The sequence below is a fragment of the Prunus persica genome, chromosome G4 (genome assembly GCF_000346465.2).
Source record: "Prunus persica cultivar Lovell chromosome G4, Prunus_persica_NCBIv2, whole genome shotgun sequence".
NCBI lineage: Eukaryota > Viridiplantae > Streptophyta > Magnoliopsida > Rosales > Rosaceae > Prunus > Prunus persica.
In genome coordinates this window covers 12,796,298-12,817,561 of record NC_034012.1, presented here as the reverse complement: position 1 = coordinate 12,817,561, position 21,264 = coordinate 12,796,298, and the positions used below count along the sequence as shown (strand labels likewise).

The 21,264-nt window shown below is 37.0% G+C and overlaps 2 protein-coding genes and 1 pseudogene across 2 annotated transcripts; 2 read left to right on the top strand and 1 right to left on the bottom strand.

The window, feature by feature from the left end:
• LOC18778796 (early nodulin-like protein 1) lies at positions 320-1,811 on the bottom strand. Its single transcript, XM_007214535.2, has 2 exons — positions 1,487-1,811; positions 320-1,028 (listed from the first exon to the last, which is right to left on the bottom strand). Exons 1-2 carry the CDS (start codon positions 1,680-1,682, stop codon positions 592-594), a joined length of 633 nt encoding a protein of 210 aa, XP_007214597.1. The 5' UTR covers positions 1,683-1,811; the 3' UTR covers positions 320-591.
• On the top strand, positions 3,103-12,722 carry LOC109948633 (annotated as a pseudogene).
• Positions 14,635-20,771, top strand: LOC18780737 (TBC1 domain family member 15). Its single transcript, XM_020562924.1, has 11 exons — positions 14,635-15,280; positions 15,985-16,080; positions 16,606-16,709; positions 17,101-17,330; positions 17,617-17,739; positions 17,941-18,029; positions 18,432-18,537; positions 18,691-18,788; positions 19,363-19,623; positions 20,205-20,288; positions 20,445-20,771. Exons 1-11 carry the CDS (start codon positions 15,191-15,193, stop codon positions 20,457-20,459), a joined length of 1,296 nt encoding a protein of 431 aa, XP_020418513.1. The 5' UTR covers positions 14,635-15,190; the 3' UTR covers positions 20,460-20,771.

Genomic DNA, 21,264 nt, shown 5'->3' with positions numbered 1-21,264 from the left:
TTCCTAAATGCCCAAAGAAGGTAGGTAGGGATAAATATTAGGGGTGTTAAAATCCAATCCAATCCAATTGATTGGTTTTCGATGACTTTGACGAATTAGATAGAATTTTTTTTACGCTTAATTTTGTTAATTTTGTGGAAATGAAATTTTTTTTTTCTTCATTAAAAAATAAATTATCCATCCTGTCCAATTCTAACTTCAGATTGGGCACCGTGTTGCTTCCTCGATTGTGAGCCTGCTTAATTTATAAACATAACTAAAATTTGCAGATGCATCTGCTTCCAAAACTAAAAGAAAGATGGAAACAGAAACATATAAATATTGAATACAGAGTGACCGTATGAAAATCAATTTATTTGTTTGTGTGATTACATTATTGGCCCTTATGGTGGAGTCTCACAAGCACACTAATGAGTATTATTTACTCCCTCCTTATTTTCCAATTGCAACAAACGAATATCAAACACCAGTCCAAAGATATATACTGAGCCTAAAGAAAATAAAAACAATAAATCACAAAAGAAAAAGAAAAAAAAAAAAAAAAAAAAAAGGAAGGAAACGAACTTTATACTCAAACAATCCAATATCCAGTTAGAGTAGTAAAAGTGATGAGGATGCAGCAAAAGCTCCAATGGACCCCAACAAACTCATGAAAACTGGAGAAGCCCCGCTGGGCGGTGGAGGGCTTTCGGGAGCTGGAGTAGGGTTCTCGACCACCCCTGTATCCGGTGAAGGTGGAGACGCTTCACCGGCAGGAGCTGGAGATGGGGTTATATCAGTTGAGTTTGAAGGCGAAGGGGCAGTTGCATTTCTATTGGTTCTATCTGCCAACACAATCACTACCACCTTCTCATTTTTGAGACAGTTGTCTTTGTTGCCACTGATGAAATAAAATGGCCCAGATTGGTCGAACTTGATGGCAGTGTGGCCATCAGTATATTTCGCAGAAGGGGCATCGGTGTTGCAATTTGCATAGTCGTCCTGGTTTACTCTAAGCACTGAGTCTTGGCCAGGAGAGTAGTTGAAAACTGCAGTTGAAGTAGCATCAAGTAAATCAGTTAGGTTTTTTACTTGGTTTTACAAGAAAAACTAAAGGATGGAAGAGGGGGAGTCGAGGTTTGGCCTTCGATGAGGAGATAAATGCTCACTACCACTGGGGCTATAAGCCCCCATGCTTTGGCAAGTATCTTAAAATGATCTCCTACCAATATGATATACTAAACTGTCAAACAAGATGAAAATTACTCTTAATTACACTCTAATTATAATTTATATATTTGGTCATGTTATCGTAACAGTCGTGTTATATATGTACACTAAATAATGAATTTCAAATTCTAAATAATGCATGGTGCAACTCAGCTCAGAAACTAGTTCTGGACACATAGTATAATAATAATAATTCTTTTCTCAAAGTAATGATCCGTTGAAGGTTGAAAAACAAATATGTACTCAGCCTTGATGAAGATAAAGCTTCAAAACTTACCTATGGAGTCTCCAACTTGAAATCTGTTATTTTCAGCCCATTGATCAAAGTGAGGCGCAGAGGCATTCGGAGCACTCCAACTTATTGCAAACTCAGCTGCACCACTCTTCTGTATCAACAGTGTGACGCATAGAAGCACCATCACAGAAAATACAACATTGCTCTTGTGATTGAATCTTAGAATGGGGCTAGCCATAATCGAAGAAGTAATCGGAGATTGGTGTTGATGAAGAAAAAAAAATGCTCTTGTATTTTCCACTAAAAACTTTGAAAACCTCAGTTTAATTGGGATGGTAGGAGAGGGAAAAGGGATGACATGAAAGGTGTCCTGACAGGGGGTTTTTGTAGGGCAAATTGCATGGAACTTTACATGCTGCGTCAGTGAAGCTTTTGCAACTTTTTCTTATTCTTTTTTTAGCTTTTAGGTTTCTTACCTTCCGGTGCAAAGCATATGTGCACTTTTAAATATTAGTACAACATCTAGCTATAGGCGCTTTAATTTTGGAACTTTTATATAACTTGTTCTGTGGGTTTATACTTTGCTTGACCATTGTCAAGAATATTATTCATGTCTTGTGTTCTGGGTTAGTTGAACTAATTGATTAATGACATCTAATCCTAGGAACATGATCTGTCATTCACACAAAGCCTTGTCACCACTCTCTCTCTCTCTCTCTCTCTCTCTCTCTCTATATATATATATATAGAGAGAGAGAGAGAGAGAGAGAGTCTATAGCAGATAGCAGTAGGCTCAATGAAGCTTAACGCTGTTTTCCTTTTCACCCTGTGATCTGGAACTCAGTAAAGTCTATAGCAGAATACATTTTTCTATTGAGGGAAAGATTACCTTATGTTCTTACTTTAATAAGATCATTGAACTTTTCACAAAAATACATATAAAGTCTTTTTCCTCTCTTTATAATCTATCATACATACTGTAACAAATTTATAAAGTTATAATACTGTTACATAAGTGCATACGTACATACATACGTGCGTACATGTATTGTAAATTTGCAATAACGATACATATATATGCCCACAGATGAGAATTCATATTAAATTATCAGGCATACATGTGCAGTCCCTATCTTCTTATATCGGAATCATGGGCTTATCCAGAGGCGGAAATAGTAATTAACTGCAAGTTGATCAAGTTCAGGTGAACCAAGCTGCTTCACATGAAAAAACAAAAAAAGAAGAAGAAGAAGAAGAAGAAGAAGAGAGAGAGAGAGAGAGAGAGAGAGAGAGAGAGAGAGAGAGAGAGAATTCTGAACAAAATCAGAGATGTATAAGAAATATTGAATTTCTCATTAACTATTTCAGATCACAAACTAATATTACATACTAAATAATCAGACTAACATTTAACTTGATCGAAAACAAATTATAGAAATCGTTCATGAATTATAACATGATTTGCATTTCTGTCATTCAACTCAATAATAGTCGCTATCGTTCTTAAATTAGATTTCATGTTACACTATTGGTCATTTTCGTCAATTTTCTCAATTTTTGCCAGTGCTCTTAGCTACATACTAGGACAAGAGCCAAAGGGGATCATATTTCGTATGTATGTATATCTGCTTAATTATTTGGTATCTTATTAGCTAAGCATGGAATTTTCTATGGGAATGTGGCTGGCTTTGGTTTTGGGAGGTTTGCCACTACTGGGGCTGTTCTTGTGGTGATGGAATGAACTTTGGTATGTGCTTCCTCTCAAACTACAACACTTAGCTACCACCACTGGCGGCAAACTTCAGCCTGGTCACATGGGGTTTCCATTTTTAGGTGAAATGCTTACCTTCCTATACTACTTTAAAATTCTTCGCCGTCCAGATGAATTTATTGTTGGCGTGACTTGTGGATATTGACTTACTTTCCTTACACACCAAGAATTTCTATTATAATTGTAATTGATTTACTTTAATTCCTGATTTTCTACTGCAAATAGATTTAGGAATTTATTATTTACTTGCTCATTCAGGTTTCGTTGTATTATAAATATGACCTCCTACAAGGAGAAAAATACACAGAAAATTCCCACAAACAAATATTCTCTCATAGTTTTCATATTTTTAGCATGGTATCAGAGCGGCGATCTTGGAATTGCTGACTCTAGTTTCAAACCCCCGCCGCTGCTATGGGGGTTGATGATTTTTTCAACCCTCATGGAGGTAGCACCACCGACTCCTTCTCTCATTCTCTACCAACTATCGTTGAGTTGAGTACCCAGATGGCTCTGCTCCTACAGATGCAGACTTTGACCCCGAATCCGATCCAGAATTAGGATCCTCTTTTGACGACCGCGACCCCGACCCCGACTATGACGACGACGACCCCAACCCCGACTCCGAAGACGACCCCGACCCCCACTCCTATGATGACCCCAACCCCGAATTTGTCTCTGATTCAGACCCTGATCCCGCTTTCGACTCCGATTCCGGCCCCGACTCAGGCTCAGATTCCGATCCCAATTCCTACTCAACCTGTATCCTATGCATCTTCCGCTGCACAGATTATGACTACTAGACTAACGACCCCGACACATGGACTAGATTGCGCATATTGTGGTGATCCGAGACACACTTGTGAGACTTGTTTTAAATCGCATGGCTACCCCAATTGGTGGGCTACTCTTATAGATCGAGGACAATGCAATATGACCAGTAATGGTACTGGTTATGGATTCCATACTTCCGATAAGATTGATTCCAAGAGCTGGATAATTGATTCCGGTGCAACTGATCATATGACGTTTGATCCTGATGATTTTCTGAATATTACACAACCTAGTCGAACCTGTATTGCAAATGCCAATGGTGTTACTTATCTTGTGACAGGGGCTGGCACTGTTGCACTCTCATCCTCTTTTACACTGTCTAATACTTTACTTGTTCCATCTTTATCCACTAAATTGTTGTCAGTTAGTCAGCTTACTGAACAATTGAATTGTTGTGTACTCATTTACCCGAATTTTTGTTTGCTTCAGGATATTCACACTAAGGAGATTCTTGGTCGTGGTACTAAGAGAGGGGGGCTATATTATGTCGATGACTTCAGTCCCGGCATGGTTAACAGCGTGACACATCCCTTTAATAGCAAACAAAAGTAAATCTGGTTGTGGCACCGTCGATTGGGACATCCGTCTTCTAGTTATATGAAGCATCTTATACCAGATTTATTCTCAGGTTTCAAGGACTCTGACTTCACATGTGATACTTGTATTTTGGCCAAGAGTCACCGTGTGCCCTACCCGTTGAGTACGAACAAGTGTACTACTCCATTTACGTTAATTCACTCTGATGTCTGGGGACCTTCTCTTATTACTGCTCCTTCTGGTGTTCGATGGTTTGTCACATTCATCGATGATTGTACACGGATGACATGGCTTTATTTGCTGAAGAATAAAAACGAAGTGTTTTCCTGTTTTCAGTCCTTCCACAAACAGATGAAAACTCAGTTTAATGCTCAAATCCAGATTCTTCACTCAGACAATAGTGGAGAATTTGTCAATCATGACTTACAGACTTACTTCCAACAACATGGAATTATCCATGAGACGACTTGTCCTCAGACACCACAACAAAATGGTGTTGCTGAACGAAAGAATCGATATCTTCTTGTAACCGCCCGAGCACTTCTGATTGGCGCTCATGTTCCTCGCCATCACTGGGATGATGCTATTGTCACCGCAGTTCATCTGATCAACCGCATGCCTTCTGGTGTACTGACCTTTAAAACTCCCTTACAGGTGCTTGCACAACACAGACCTCTGCCTTCTGTTTTGGTACTCACACCCCGAATCTTTGGATGTGTGGCTTTCGTTCATCTCCACAAAAATCAACGTAGAAAACTTGATCAATGTGCGCTTCATTGTGTTTTTATGGGTTATGCCACTCATCAGAAAGGCTACCGCTGTTATCACCCTCCTACCCAACGAACCTATGTCACTTTGGATGTGACCTTTCTGAAATCTGAGCTGTTCTTCCATGACCCATCATCCAATTCTACACTTCAAGGGGAGATACGAAGTGAAAAGCAGAATTGGAGCAACTTGGAAAATAAAGAAATTCTTCTTTGTACAGAAATGATTGATCATTCCGAGTCTGGAGCACGAGATTACTCTCTGTCGAAAAGCGACCAATCGCCCATTCATAGCGATCAATTGCCTGATCCATGCGAAGATATTTCTGATCCGAGTCTCACACCTATAGACAATACAGAACAACAAGATGAAGACCCCCCTCTAACTCAACAGTACCAACAGACCAATCTCCTGAGAATATCCTTGAGGTAACTACTCCTACTAGACTTGTGCATTTAGATGATAAAACTATTGGATATCAATTACCTTGCAGGCAAAATCGTGGAAAGCCACCAAACCGTTATTCACCTGATATTGGCAAGACATCCAAGTATCCAATTGCAAATCATGTATCCACTGAGAAGCTGTCTGAACCACTCAAGGCTTTTGTGCATCAGTTGTCTGCTATCCATATTCCAACCAAGGTCTCTGAAGCATTGAAAGATCCTAAGTGGGTCCAAACTATAAAAGAGGAGATGAAAGCCCTTGAGAAAAATCAGACTTGGACATTGGAGACTATACCCCAAGAAAAAAAGACTATCGGATGTAGATGAGTGTTTACTATAAAACACAATGTAGATGGATTTATCGAGCGATACAAGGCAAGACTTGTGGCAAAAGGGTACACACAGACCTATGGTATAGACTATGAAGAAACCTTTGCTCCAGTTGCAAAGTTAAACACCGTCAGAGTCTTATTATCCCTTGCAGCTAATTTGGATTGGCCACTACACCAGTTTGATGTAAAGAATGCTTTTCTACATGGCGAACTCACGGAGGAGGTGTACATGGACATTCCTCCTGGATATAATACTACTTAGACTGGAACAGTTTGCAGGTTACAAAAAGCATTGTATGGATTGAAACAGTCACCACGTGCCTGGTTTGGACGGTTCACCATGGCAATGAAGAACAATGGTTTCAAACAGTGCAACTCAGATTATACTCTGTTCTTGAAACATCGAAAATGGAAGGTAACAGCATTAATAATCTATGTTGATGATATGATTATTACTGGGAATGATAAACAGGAAATATCACAACTACAAGACTATCTGGCTACGGAGTTTGAGATGAAGGATCTAGATGGACTCAAGTATTTCTTGGGAATTGAGGTGGCTCGATCGCAGCAAGGCATATTTCTCTCTCAAATGAAATATGTCTTAGACTTGTTGACAGACACAGGAATGCTAGATTGTAAACCTGCGGACACTCCTATTGTTCAGAATCATCATCTTGGAGAATATCCGGATCAAGTTCCAACTATCAAAGAAAGATACCAAAGGTTAGTGGGAAGATTGATCTATTTGTCACATACTCGACCAGATATTGCTTATGCGGTGAGCGTTGTCAGTCAATTTATGCACTCTCCAAGTGAAGACCATATGAATGCAGTTTTTCGGATACTTAGATATTTGAAGTCTGCACCTGGAAAAGGACTTATGTTCTCAAAGCATGGTCATCTAAATATTGATGGTTATTCAGATGCAGATTGGGCAGGTAATGTAACAGATAGAAAATCCACATCGGGTTACTTCACATTCGTGGGAGGTAATTTGGTGACATGGAGAAGCAAGAAACAGAATGTAGTAGCTTTATCCAGTGCAGAAGCCGAGTTCAGAGGCATGACTAAAGGGATTTGTGAACTTCTTTGGTTAAGAAAGTTGCTTACTGAACTTGGGTATAAACCTACATCCACAATGAATCTCTTTTGTGACAACAAGGCTGCTATAGCCATTGCACAGAATCCGGTTCAGCATGATCGTACTAAACATGTCGAGGTGGATCGACACTTCATCAAACAAAAGCTTGAGGCTAAAGTGTTTCAGTTTCCTTTTGTGAAATCCGAGGATCAATTGGCGGATATTTTGACAAAGGCGATTTCCAGTAAAGCATTCCACAATTCACTGGATCAGTTGGGCATTGGCGACATCTATGCACCAACGTGAGGGGGAGTGTTGGCGTGACTTGTGGATATTGACTTACTTTCTTTACACACCAAGAATTCCTATTATAATTGAATTGATTTACTTTAATTCCTGATTTCCTACTGCAAATAGATTTAGGAATTTATTATTTACTTGCTCATTCAGGTTTCGTTGTATTATAAATATGACCTCCTACAAGGAGAAGAATACACAAAAAATTCCCACAAACAAATATTCTCTCATAGTTTTTATATTTTTAGCATTTATCAATGCTAAGCAGTCCAAGTAAGTATTATCTTCCTACATTTTTCCTATATGCTTAGCACGGCCACCCCTATTAAAATTTATGCATTGAGCAGCACTGGCAATTGATCAGGTACGGTGATGGAGCAGGGATGTATAGAAGCCACCTCTTTGGATCACCCTGCATCATAACATGCTTCCTAGCGGTGAACTAATTTGTATTTCAATCACTGGATACTTTCATCCTAGATTGGCCCACCGTTGATTTTCTGGGTCGTAGTTCGTTGGTGGCAGTTCATGGAAAGCCTTATGCAAGGCTTAGACGTTACGTTACAAATGCAATTAATCAGCCAGACGCTCTCAGGCGAATTGCTCTCTTCGTTCAACCCCGCATGGTGGCTGTACTTCAGTCATGGGCTCTGAAGGGTAGAATCAAAGCATATGATGAAACTAAGAAGGTAAAATTGTCAAAGCATATACAACTGTGATTTAAGAGAAAAGGAAGGAAAAAATTGGTAAAAACGAGTATAGCCGGGCGGCTGTACTAGTTTTTGAAAAAAAAATATAAAAATCTTGTATAGCCACCGGATATACTATTTATATATATATATATAATTTAATAAGAAATGATCTTAGACTCTCACATTCATTCATAGTTAATAAAATACGAAATGAGAAAAAATACGAATAAAATATGTACGCATTTTGTTCGGCAAAATTTTGATACATTATAACTTAAAAGTTCAGCCACTATAATATATTTTTTAATATAAATTATTTATATTTTTTAATATGTATTATTTTTAATCAATAATATGTGAAAATTATATGTATAATACGTGAATTTTGTGAGACTTATTGAAATTTTTATAAAAAATATGTGTGTTAAACATGAAAACTACCTACGCACCTATATAATACGAGTATTGTACTTTTACCCAGTTTTTAAGACATTTGTAGAACATGGATGTATTAGTTAAAAATACGTACGTAAGTGTATAATACATAATTTATTTTTTTGATGTTCATTGAAGTTCAAGTACTTACTAATGAAAGTAATTCAAAAAGGCTAAGATATTACTTAATTACATATATTAGATTAAAGATGTTGGAAAAAAAAGAGTAAAGAAACTAATTTTATGTTTTTAAAATTTTTAAAAAAAAACCACTCCCGACAAACATGCGTCAGCACAGATATATGCCGGCAAAATTTGCCACATTAGCAGAGTATAGCCGCACGGCTATTAAAAATAATCTCATATAGCCAACCGCCTATACTATTTATATATATAAATATAAAAAAGAACCGGCCAACGACTAGGCGCCACGTGTCAAAATGTGTATAGCAGCCCGGCTATACGTTTTTTTTTTAAAAAAATTTTAATCTAGTATAGCTGGTCGGCCATACTATTTATATATATGGGACCCGCTTAGTGCCCAAGAGTCACGTATTAAAAAGGTAAAGTCGTGCAGCTATACTATTTTTTTTAAAATTAATAAAACTTCTTTTAAAAAAATCTAATATAACATCGGTACATTTACACGCATTTAATAAAATATTAACCATTCTAATGAGTTTTAATGATTCCACGTCAAAATAATTGTATTATACTAAACCTCACAACTGCCACACTTTATTATATGTATTTGATAACATTGAAATACAAAAATAAAAATTCAAATCAAGAAGCAACCACCTCTCTCCCCAACCCAGCCCCCACACTGCCAGCCCATTGCCGACCGTCACTCTCTTTTCCTCTCACACACTCACATAGGTTGACTTGGTTTAATTTGCAGGTTTAATTTTAGTAATTGTTCGAAATATTTTTCATTTATTTGCAGATTTGTTAATATAATTAACCATGGATGGAGAGAGAGAGAGAGAGAGAGAGAGAGAGAGAGAGAGAAGTGGGAGGGGTTTAAGTGTGACAACTATGGATGGCTTGGGAGCAGCCCCGGAGGGGATAAGGGGCTGGGTCGAAGGAGAAATTATAGAATAGTATGGATGTACTGTCAGCGTATGATACTCCCATTCAAGAATACTCCTGAGCGAGCAAAAACTCCTTAATTTTCTCCTCCTGCGTTTGACAGCCGGGAGACTACCGGTCGCAGTCCTCTGACGACCGGTCGTTTTGAAGAAGCATATTTGGATTTGTAGGTGGCGACCGGTCGCTTTCAACCTGCGACCAGTCGTTTTCAGTCTGGGAAAAATTTGAAGGGAAAAATTCTGAAATATGAGAAGTCTTGGCATTTGGATCCTCCTCCTGGACAGCTGAAAAATATATGTCGGGAAACACAACATCCAAAGAAGTATGGACTTTCTGACTCGGAGGACGATAACACCAGTACCCTTTCTGATGAGGTGCATAGCCGATGAAAACACATTTTTCGGCGCGGGGATCCAACTTGTTGCGTTGGTGATCATGTAAGTGGACGAAGACCACACAACCAAAGATCCGAGGTTCTAGGTTTTTGGAAGGAGGTATTTGGAGATGGTGGTAGAGTGTTTGAATGGGGGTTTGAAAATTGAGGATACTGGAGGGAATCCGATTGATAAGGTATGCTATAGAGATGACGACTTCTCCCCAAAAAGACCGAGGCATATTGGCACCAAAAAGAAAGGCACGAACCACTTCCAATAAGTGTCTATTATGTCATTCAGCCACACCATTTTGTTGGGGAGTGTAAGGGCATGAGCATTGATGTATGATGCCATGATCTTGTAAGAACTGATTAAGATCATGATTGAGAATTTCTCCTCCATTATCAGATCGAAGAACCTGAATTCTTGTATGAAATTGTGTGTCTACCATTTGATAGAACTGTTGAAATTTAGAACTGACTTCCCTTTTTGTTTGGAGAAGAGACGCCCAGGTCATACGTGTGCAATCATCGATAAACATGACAAACCATCTAGCTTCCCCAAGAGTGGTAATTTTAGCCAGACCCCAAACATCAGAATGAACAAGAGAAAATGAAACCAAACTTTTATGTGAACTTAAGGGAAAAGGAACACGATGGCTCTTGGCTAGTTCACAGATGTCACACGTAAAACTGGAGATATCTAACTGGGAAAATAAGGAAGCAAATAGCTTCTGTAAATATCCAAACAACGCATGTTCAAGACGTCGATGCCATAACCATACTTCGGAAGTTTGCTTTTCAACACTCGTACCCCAAATTTTGTAAGCTTAACTGAAGCTGGCTTCACTGTCAGAGGCCAAGTCCAGATAGTAGAGTTTGCCCCTCCTAGTACCACAACCAATCGTCTTGCTGCTGAAGATGTCCTAAAAAACACAATGAGTAGGCCAAAAGGTTACAGTGCAATTCAAAGCTGTAGTAATTTGGGTAACAGACAAAAGATTATGATGTAAGAATGGAACAATCAATACATAATCCAAAGTGAGGAAGTCAGAGAGAAAAAGGGAACCCTCCCCAATTACTGGGGAAGGGGTACTATTGGCATTAGACACCACCGATTGAGAAGACGGTGTATGAGAGGTAAGTTGTCCAGGATCAAAGGTCATATGATCAGTGGCTTCGGTGTTAATGACTCAGACGTGTTTCTTTGAAGAACTATGCAAAACATAACTGTGGGAACCTGTTGTGGCAATTTTGGAGGATAGGGAAGTGAAGGCAACGGTTTGGGAAGATGAGACGAATAAGAGAACAAAAAAAGAATTTGTGTTTAGGGTTTTGTGATAAGAGAATATGAGGATTCGGGTATGAAGATCTGGATCTGAAGCTGTAAATATGAGGAATTTGATTTAGGGTTTGGGTGTGAAGAAATTTGATAAGAGGATTTAGGGTTTGTGTTTGAAGAAATTTGATATGAGGATTTAGGGTTTGTATTTGAAGAAAATTTGATATGAGAATTTAGAGACAACCAATGATCGATTGCTCTGATAACATACTAAAATATGAATATGGTTTGAATATCTTAAGTTAAGTAATATTCTTCTCCATAAGGAGGTATATATAAGAGTTTACATGTGCTATACAAGGAATTAGATACAATAAAGAATTAGAAAAGTATCTCCTAATTATACAATGATTTATCAACTATATAAAAATAGGAAAGTAAATCCCTTAATTAATCAAGGAAGTAAATCTCCTTAATTAATTAGGAGACTTACGTCAACATTATCTTCCGATTAGCTACCAAGGAAGCTGAGTATAAAGGTACGTACACTATTTTAACATGCATTTGTTGCTGCAATTAAAGATAATAAAATAATTAGATTCATGGTACTTAAGTTTTGGTAAACTCATGCATGCAGGTTATAAATTCCCCAAGGGTTGGCATGTGATTCTTTGGGTTCGATATCTGCACACAAATCCAGAGAACTTTGATGATCCCACGTGCTTTTAACCCACATAGATGGAATGTAAGCCTACATATATACAAGTAATTAGTAGGTAGTTAATTCTACTAATTAAGAAAAATTAAATAACTACTTGATCACCACACATAATATTGATTATAAACTAACTTTCACTCCCCTAATTAATTAGGAAGCAGCTAAACCTGGAACGTACCAAGTTTTTGGTGGTGGGCTAAGAATATGTGCTGGGAACATGCTTGTTAGGATTCAACTTGCAATCTTGTTACATCATTTGTCTACAGGATACAAGTGACCAAACCCAACTCATCATTTGTGTAGGCACTGCTGAGTTTTGTTTTAAATGAATTCAGGTGGGAATTGCTTAATCCAGATGCAGAACTGATTTATCCTTCACATCCAAGACCAGTTGATGGGGTTGATATCACACGTACAATGTCACCTTTCCATGAAGATGCCAAAGAAGAAAATGTACATTCATTGATAAGGTTCTTGAAAATTTATCAAGTCTCGAGAACCGACTAATATTGTGGCAAGTGATACTTTTGAATATGTTGATTTTATATGGGGGTTGATATTTTCCATTTCAATAATATGTTTCCAGGAACTTGGTTGATGTTGTCAAGCAAAGGTAAAATATGACAAATTTACATAACAATACACAAAGAATATATACTAATCTACTAATGTACTTACATACAGTTCGAAGACGGAGATAAAATTCCATTAATAATAAAGAAGGTTACAAAAACAGTGTCTATAACACACCCAAATCACTTTTACATACATGAGTCAAAAACAAAGTTCAGATTCTTACTCACAAAGTCAAAGACCAAAAGAGAGAACAATACCAAATTTGAAGTAGCTAAAACAAAAGAGAAAATGATCTTTTTCTCTCACAAATGTTGCAGCAAACAGTGTGACACTCATCCAAAACAAAAAGAGAAGATTCCGTTCACTTACAAATGATGCGAGTCACACTTCCTTACCTTTGATGTTTTTGGCTCTCTCAAGTAGTTCCAAATAGTGACCTCCATCCAAATCGAAGAGAGAGATTTATCTCTTACCAAATGTGGAGGCACACTTCGGCCCGCGGGCTGCAGGACAAATGAAATGATGTGATCCCTAGTGGCACTACATGCAGGACACCATGGGCTTTAAGTCTCTCCTTTGCAATGTAGTAGATGGTGGATCCTATCCATATCACATAGGAAATTCCTAATTTACAACATCAGGATGGTACCACTCCATTTTCTCTCTCTCTTATCTCCTATATATACCTCGTCAAGACTATTTAGGTAGTCAACGAGGTCACATATGTTAAATTTTAAAGAGACGGACTATTGATCCACTACTATCAATATTGATATTGTTCTCAATTTAACCACTTGCAAAATCTGACAGGTACGAAGTTTTTATCACAAAAATTTCAATACTATATATTATCAGTGGACTTATTTTCTTCCCAAAATATGACTCTTTTATTATTTATAGTTAGTAGTGGATTTTACGTTCTTTAAGAACCTACAATTGGTGACCACTTATCTGCCAGGGACCTAGCTGGCCATAGATGCGGTTGGATGAGGGAGAGATCCAGAGAGAGAAAGTAGAAAAAGAGACAGAGATAGAGAGTAAAATATAAAAAAGGGATAAAGAAAGACAAATAAATTATACGCTAAAAATGACATACAACTATAAGGGTCATGTTAAATTAATACATGCATACACCATTACCAGAACATATGTTGAACTAAATTTAATTTTATGTGTACCAAGACTCCCTCATCAAGACTATTAGTAGATGTTAAGTTTCAAAGAGAAAAATAAGTGATGTACATATTACTATCATTGATATTTTCTTCAACTTAATTATCTGTAAAATTTAGCACGCATAAGATTTTATCACAAAAAATTTCAACATTATTAATAGTGAACTTTACATTCTTCAACAACCTACAAGTTATCATACCACGATAAGAGAGATCAAGAGAGAAAATAGAGAAAGTAGAGAAAGCGACACATAGTAAAAACATATGAAAGAGATTTTTTTTTAAAAGACAAATTAACTGAGACGCTAAAAATGACACACAAACAATAAGAGTCATGTTAAATTTTACTTTTACATAATTAACATTTATGTGTAAAGAAATGTGTTTACACAACCAACCATTGGAGATGATGACAAGGTGGGATGGAAATAAGTGAGCATGTTGACCTACTCCAGAAGCATCCAAGCCATACTCTCTCAACCCACGGTCCACCCAATGCTTTGACTTGACTCAGTCCCCAATTCTGTTGTTCCCGCGAAAGTGATGGCCTAAGAAATCTCTCAACCACCAAGTCAATTTCTGCAAAACCAGACCAACCAAGAAAAGCTACAACCCAATAACGTATTTCTACAAACTAGTAAATTTACCAAATACAGTTGAAAAGAAAAAGAAAAAAACAGACAATGAACCTTAAAAATCAACAGAAAATTGAGACCCAATTCTTTTTCCTTTATTTTAGGATGAAAATGTACGGTAATTATGGGTGTAATAAATAGATGAAATAAAAAATTTAGACAGTGCAGTGAGTGAAAACAAATTAAGAAAGCAGGGGAAGGTTAAAAAGAAAAGTAAAGTTAATACGTTCGTGTGGGGTTTTCAGGTGTGGTGCGATGGCTGCCGTCTCATCACGACTTTGACAGAGTAACACCATCATCATCATAAACAACCACACCCCCACACCAGCTAATTTTATAGAGACGGAGAAAGAAAAAAAAAAGGAAAAAAGAAACACAAAAACATAACCAAAAAAAAAGAGAGGCAGAGCATTGTTTGTACTTTTTGCTGTGGGGGATTGGTTTTGAGCTTCTTGTATCTGGAGCTAGCTTGTTCAGAAGGCCAGCCGCCTCATCTGAGTCCCTTTAGAATCTTGCTCTGAAGAGCCTGAGGAAGTTTATATTTTCTGGGTTTTGGTTGATCTTTTGAAAGGGGTTCCGGCTCTGAGTGCTGCGTTGAGGTCCTTTTTATTGGTTTTGGAAAGGAAGGAAACGATTGTGTTTTCGGTTACATTTTCCTTCTGTCTCTGTGTTTTGTGAAAGTGTTTTTGGTGCATTGGAATGTGGAGGGACGCTGGAACTCCTGCTGATTCGTTCTATGAAATCCGTCCTGAGTGTACTGATGTACCCAAAACCCGCTTCAAAATCAAGGTTCTTTTCTTTTCTTTTCTTTTTCTGTTCTCTTTTGTACTGCTGGAATTCAATAAAGGTTGATTCTTTAGATACCCATTATTTTAATTTGGATCTGTTACCCATTCGAAAACCAAGATGTTGCCAAATGCATCAGATTTGATAATGGGTGGTGCGAGATTTTAGTTAAGAGCACGACTTGGTGTTAATATGGATCACAAAGTGATGTGCAATGGGAAAATTCTATAGAAACTAGTTTGTGCAATTCTTATGTTTGTAAGTATTCTCAGGTTTGGACATTTTATCTCTTTCTCCTTCCCCATATATCATGGTACGTTGGTAAAGCCAACTTTGCTAACTGGATCACCAAAGTACCACGAATTGGAACACTTGACCCGGATCATGATTCCCAGAGGTTAGGGGAATCTGTTAACCCCAATAGGAATATTATTTGCTTGTTTTAACGCTTGTAAACAACAAGAAGCTTTTGAATACAGTTTAATAGTTTAAACATGCGGAGTATATCAACATGGGTATTTCTGTACATACTTATTGACCCAAAACAAAAAAAAAAGGGGTGACATTCTAATAGTTTAAAGATGCATTATGTATGCTATAAAGGGAAATGTCTGCAATTTTCCCATTACTCCATAAGGTATTCGTTTTCTCAATGCCATGATGTGTTTCCTCCAATTTCAACTCCTTGTTTTTATTTGCCTATGCAGGCAGGCAAAACTTTAAGTGTAAGGAAATGGCAGGCTGCATTTTCTCCAGAAGGCCATCTGGATTTAGGCAAAACTTTAAGTCGAATCTATCGTGGGGTGAGTGAATCTTTATGATTCCATGGTTGCAACTTAGTATGCTTAGATCTATTCAGTATATTGGCACGATTCAGTTTTGCATTTTTGTGTCGCTATTGATAAGCTAGTTTAATCAGATATTATAAGGTCTTGAGAATTCTGATCAATACTTGCCCATACAAGTTAGGTATGTATTATGTGCACTGATTAAGAGCTGAACTCACTTTTTTCTTTTTTTGTATGGTAAAGAAATGAAAGCCTACTATTGCTCCTACTGGCACGTTTAACCCGTAGCCTGTGTATGTGATTGGGGATATGTAGAAACCAGGCTAAATTATTTCATTAGCCATTACTGTTGTAAAAAGTCAGATTAAATATTGCTTAATTTTCTTTCAAACATTTGTGCACGTAATAACTAGATGCTTCCTTTCTGACTTATCTTCTTAAGTCTGGCAGTTGTTTCTTTTTATTTGAAATAATTTTCTTCATGAATATAACAGTTTAATCATTTGCTTAATGCCTTAATGTATTAAATTTTCCAATCAGGGGATCCATCCATTAATTAGAGGAGAAGTTTGGGAATTTCTACTTGGTTGTTTTGATCCTAAGAGCACATTTGATGAAAGAGAGCAGATGCGGCAACGTCGAAGGTATTTCTTGTTTCCTGCCTTACTTGGGCTACTGGAAATTTATTTATTTATTTACCTTCTTTTAGTCTAATAAAGTTTCCTAGTAGGATGCACACTTGTAATTATAAGATGATCTTTTGGGAAATGAATGATCAATATCATGAGTTGAGCTTTAAGGCTATGATACTGAAGTGAATAAAATTAGCTGACAACAAAACAATATAATGTGGAAACATGCTAGCAAAAGACTTAATGCTTTCCTCTTCATAAGATAGGGATCCACTTCCTTATTTTGTGTGGGATGTGTATATTCCAAATCTGCAGGATATGTATATAATTTCCTACATCTTATGCTTCACCTGTCCCATTATTGTGTAATGATTGCTTAAGCATCATGCTTTTCCCTTTTCAGAGTGGAATATGCTAGGTGGAAGGAAGATTGCCGTCAAATGTTTCCTGTTGTTGGAAGTGGTAGGTTTATCACTGCCCCTGTAATCAGTGAAGACGGTCAGCCCATTCAGGATCCCTTAGTGCTTTCACAAATGAATCCAGACAAGGGAGCTGATGGTAACCGTGCTAATGGTATAGAACCGGTGACGGACAAGAAAGTAATCCAGTGGATGCTTACTCTACATCAAATAGGTTTGTGATAAATTCATATGAATTTTTAAGGATTTTTTTATTATTTTTAAAATAAACAAATTTCAGTTCCACAATTCAGACTTTTCTTTTTGGTCGATTCTCTGTTTTCACCATGTCTTCTTTTACTTTGATTAAATTAGTCTGTCAAGTACTTATGACATTGTTACAACTCTTTGCCTTACCTACATGCGACAGGTACTGAACATGATTTATTGTATTTTTTTCTTCAAGTTTTGTTTGGTGATTTGGCGAATAACTTTTCTGTTTGAACCTTTTTATGTGCCAGGTCTTGATGTGGTTCGCACTGACAGGACACTGGTGTTTTATGAGAAGCAAGAACACTTATCAAAACTTTGGGATATTCTAGCTGTTTATGCCTGGATGGATACAGATGTGGGCTATTGTCAAGGTGAGTAACATATTGCATGATCATTTTTCAACTGAAGCTTTCATTATAACGATACAAGGAAGAAAAAAAAGGTGAATAATGTTGGTTACAGTAATTTTTGGTATGCCTCCCTACAATTTGAGAGGTAACACAACAATTTTATATTGATTTTGCAACAAAATGCTGGTTCTAATCTCTGAAATTTATGGCCATGGTGAGCAGGAATGAGTGATCTTTGCTCCCCCATGATTATCCTTCTTGAAGATGAAGCAGATGCATTTTGGTGCTTTGAACGCTTGATGCGCAGACTGGTAAAATTATGAACTAAATCTTCAACTTCCTATATTTATTTTGGTGTTGCATGAAATCAGTGCCATAGCATCCGGTGATTATTTAACATGCTTTCAGTCAATTCTAACATATGGCCTGCTGTTTACTCAGTAAGGTGTTTGTGTGTACACCTCACCTTATCTTTTCTTGCTCCTACCATGTATTTCTAAGCACTAGGAGATATTTTTCAATTCATACATTAATGAGATTCTTGAGAATTTTTAGTTGATACACTGCTGTCCTTTAAAAAGTAGCTGCAAGATTTTCTTTTCCTTTGAAGTTACATGTTGTTTCTTTAAGGCTACCAAATTATTTGTGATGGTTTTGATTTTTCATTTGGATTCTAGTTTCTTATATCTTGTTTTCTTATTTGAAATTTAAAGCGAGGAAATTTCAGATGTACCGATAGTTCTGTTGGGGTGGAGGCACAACTAAATAATCTAGCTTCAATTACTCAAGTCATTGATCCAAAACTTCATCAGCACTTAGGTATTGACTTACAATTGTATTTTTGTGTTTGCTTGCTCATGAGTTGGAGAGCTGATTTGGCTTGTGCCTGTGTCATCTCTCTCTTATACATCCCTCAATGTAATGCTAAAAGATTAAAAGATAGTAACACAAAATGTTCATTTTGGAGTGCAGAGACACTAGGTGGAGGCGACTATTTATTTGCTTTCCGGATGCTTATGGTTTTGTTCCGTCGAGAATTCTCCTTTTGTGATTCTTTATACCTTTGGGAGGTAAGAATAAGTTTCTATTGTAACTTTTTGATAATTTCTATTGTCCCTTTTGGATATTTTCAGTTGCTATAACAAATTATTGCAAGTGTAAATACTTTTAGGAAATCCCTGAAAGTATTTCTGTGAAACCACATATATAACTTTCATATTTCTTTAGTACTCAAAGATTCCTCCACAGCTGCAATTTGTTTTCAATACTTCTGCAGATCTTTTGTATTAGACCAAATCTTTTCCGAGTAAAAGTTGGAAAATTTGTACTTAATTTGACAAGTTCTTTCAGAGAATGGATTTTAGGAACTATAGCATGCATTCATATTAAAGACCAAGCCTCTACCCAAACCAAGTTTCCTTAACTCAGGATATAAGTCGTCCATGTTGGACGAGAAAGCAAAGACTTCGTATTTATGACATCATTAAAGGGGGAAAAACAAAAAGAGATCATTTTATCACACAAACATATATGTTCCTTTTTGTTTTCGGCCAAATATATCGTTTTCCTTTGGTGCATGGATGTGTGTGCATGGTATGTTTATGTTTATGATAACAATTGTGCATCTCTTTTCCTGTTTGACAGATGATGTGGGCTCTTGAATACGACCCTGACTTGTTCAGTGTGTACGAAGAGTCTGATACCGATAGTGAAAAGGCCGAAGGATCTAAGGGAAAAGCAAAGTCAATACGTCAGTGTGGGAAGTATGAGAGGGAAAATATGAAAAGTGGAGCAAACAATTCAGAAGCACCGCTCCCAATATCTGTTTTCCTAGTTGCCAGTGTCTTGAAAGATAAGAGCTCAAAGCTACTTACAGAAGCTCGGGGTCTGGATGATGTTGTTAAGGTTTGCATTATGAGTTTAATTTGCAATTCTTTTGAAGCATTCAATTTTATGCTTGCATTGAGGATGACATTACATCAATTGAGCAGAAAACACGTTCATATGGGGACGGCCCGGTGATACTTTCACCCACTTCTCAAGGACCTATTCTTTTTTTTTTTTTGGTGTTTCCATATGCCCCTGTAGTTTAGAAGCGTGCAATCATACACACTGTAGTTGAAATTAGGTTGCAATTAAGCCAAAATCCTACAAATTATAGCCATTGTTTTTTAAAAAGTCAACTGCATTGTCAAATCCCTTTTTAAAAAGGAAAAAAAAAAAACATGAAAGGCGTATGATTAAACGTTTTAATGTTTAATCCCTAGGCGGAAAGACCAAATAATTATCTAGAGTCGGTTGGCATTGGTGAAGCATCTTTGACCCTTTTAATAAATAAATACTTCTTATCAACTTACCAGTTGGTTGTGTTGGAACTTAACTTTCTTACGAATTTAACCGTCTGTTTACTAAGTCATCTCTCTCTCTCTCTCTCTCTCTCTCTCTCTCTCTCTCTCTCTCTCTCTCTCTCTCTCTCTCTCTCTCAGATATTGAATGACATGACTGGAAATTTAGATGCCAAAAAAGCTTGCACTGGAGCAATGAAACTTCACAAAAAATATCTAAAAAAGGTACTGCACTTTCTTTTTTCTTTCATAGCAGTGGTGTATATAATGATGTTGCTATCAAATTGTCTCTGTGCATTTGCTGTCTCTGTGCATGGGCTCACTTCAGGTATTCTTATAGTAATCACTTAAAACCCATCATTCATGGATTTGTTACTGCAGGCCAAGAAGCCATAGCATCAGTTTTGCGCACAATTTTTTGGCCACCCGAGAAGTAATACGACGATGTTCCGTACATTCTTATACCTCATGTAGCAAAGAGATTATAATTCACATAATCTTGGCAGAGTTGAGAGAGCTGCACAGTTGGTCCAATCTGCAAAATATTCCCACGAGCAATTGTTGTTTTTGAAATTAGTCCCAATTATTTGTATATTGAAAGCATTCTTTATAGGTCTGTATTTGTTTAACCATAAACGAGGCCTATATTTTGTATAATTTTACGTCGTATTTAATGATATTATGAGGGGAAAAAAGTTTATGCTTGCAGTGGTCCAACCCTAATCAATCAAATTAGGACATTTACAGTATTCTTTTTTGAAAACCACTTGCAGTATTACCTTCTCCCTCCGAGTAAAATATGCAATTAATGCATATACGGTAAAATTGACTGGCCATGCCCATGAGTTGCCAATTTTATTTTATTTTTTTGAAAAAGAGCGATATTTTTTTCATCAAAAAACCATAATACAAAACATCTTCAACGAAAACATCACATCACATGATATTCCCTGAGCAAAGACAAACCTAGAAAGCTGCAGGACATTTCAAAGAGAACTATATCATGAGTGAAATACATCACGAATTGTATCATGAGTAAAATACATTGCTTTGCCATAATGTGTGGGTTAGGGTTATGTTTTTCTATTTTCAGACTTAAAACTTAACATTTCTCTCATTCTTTCTAGTGGATTCCAGAGTTCTTGATTCTTGGCTATAAATTTAGCCTATTGATTGTCATGCTGCGTCAATATGTCAATCA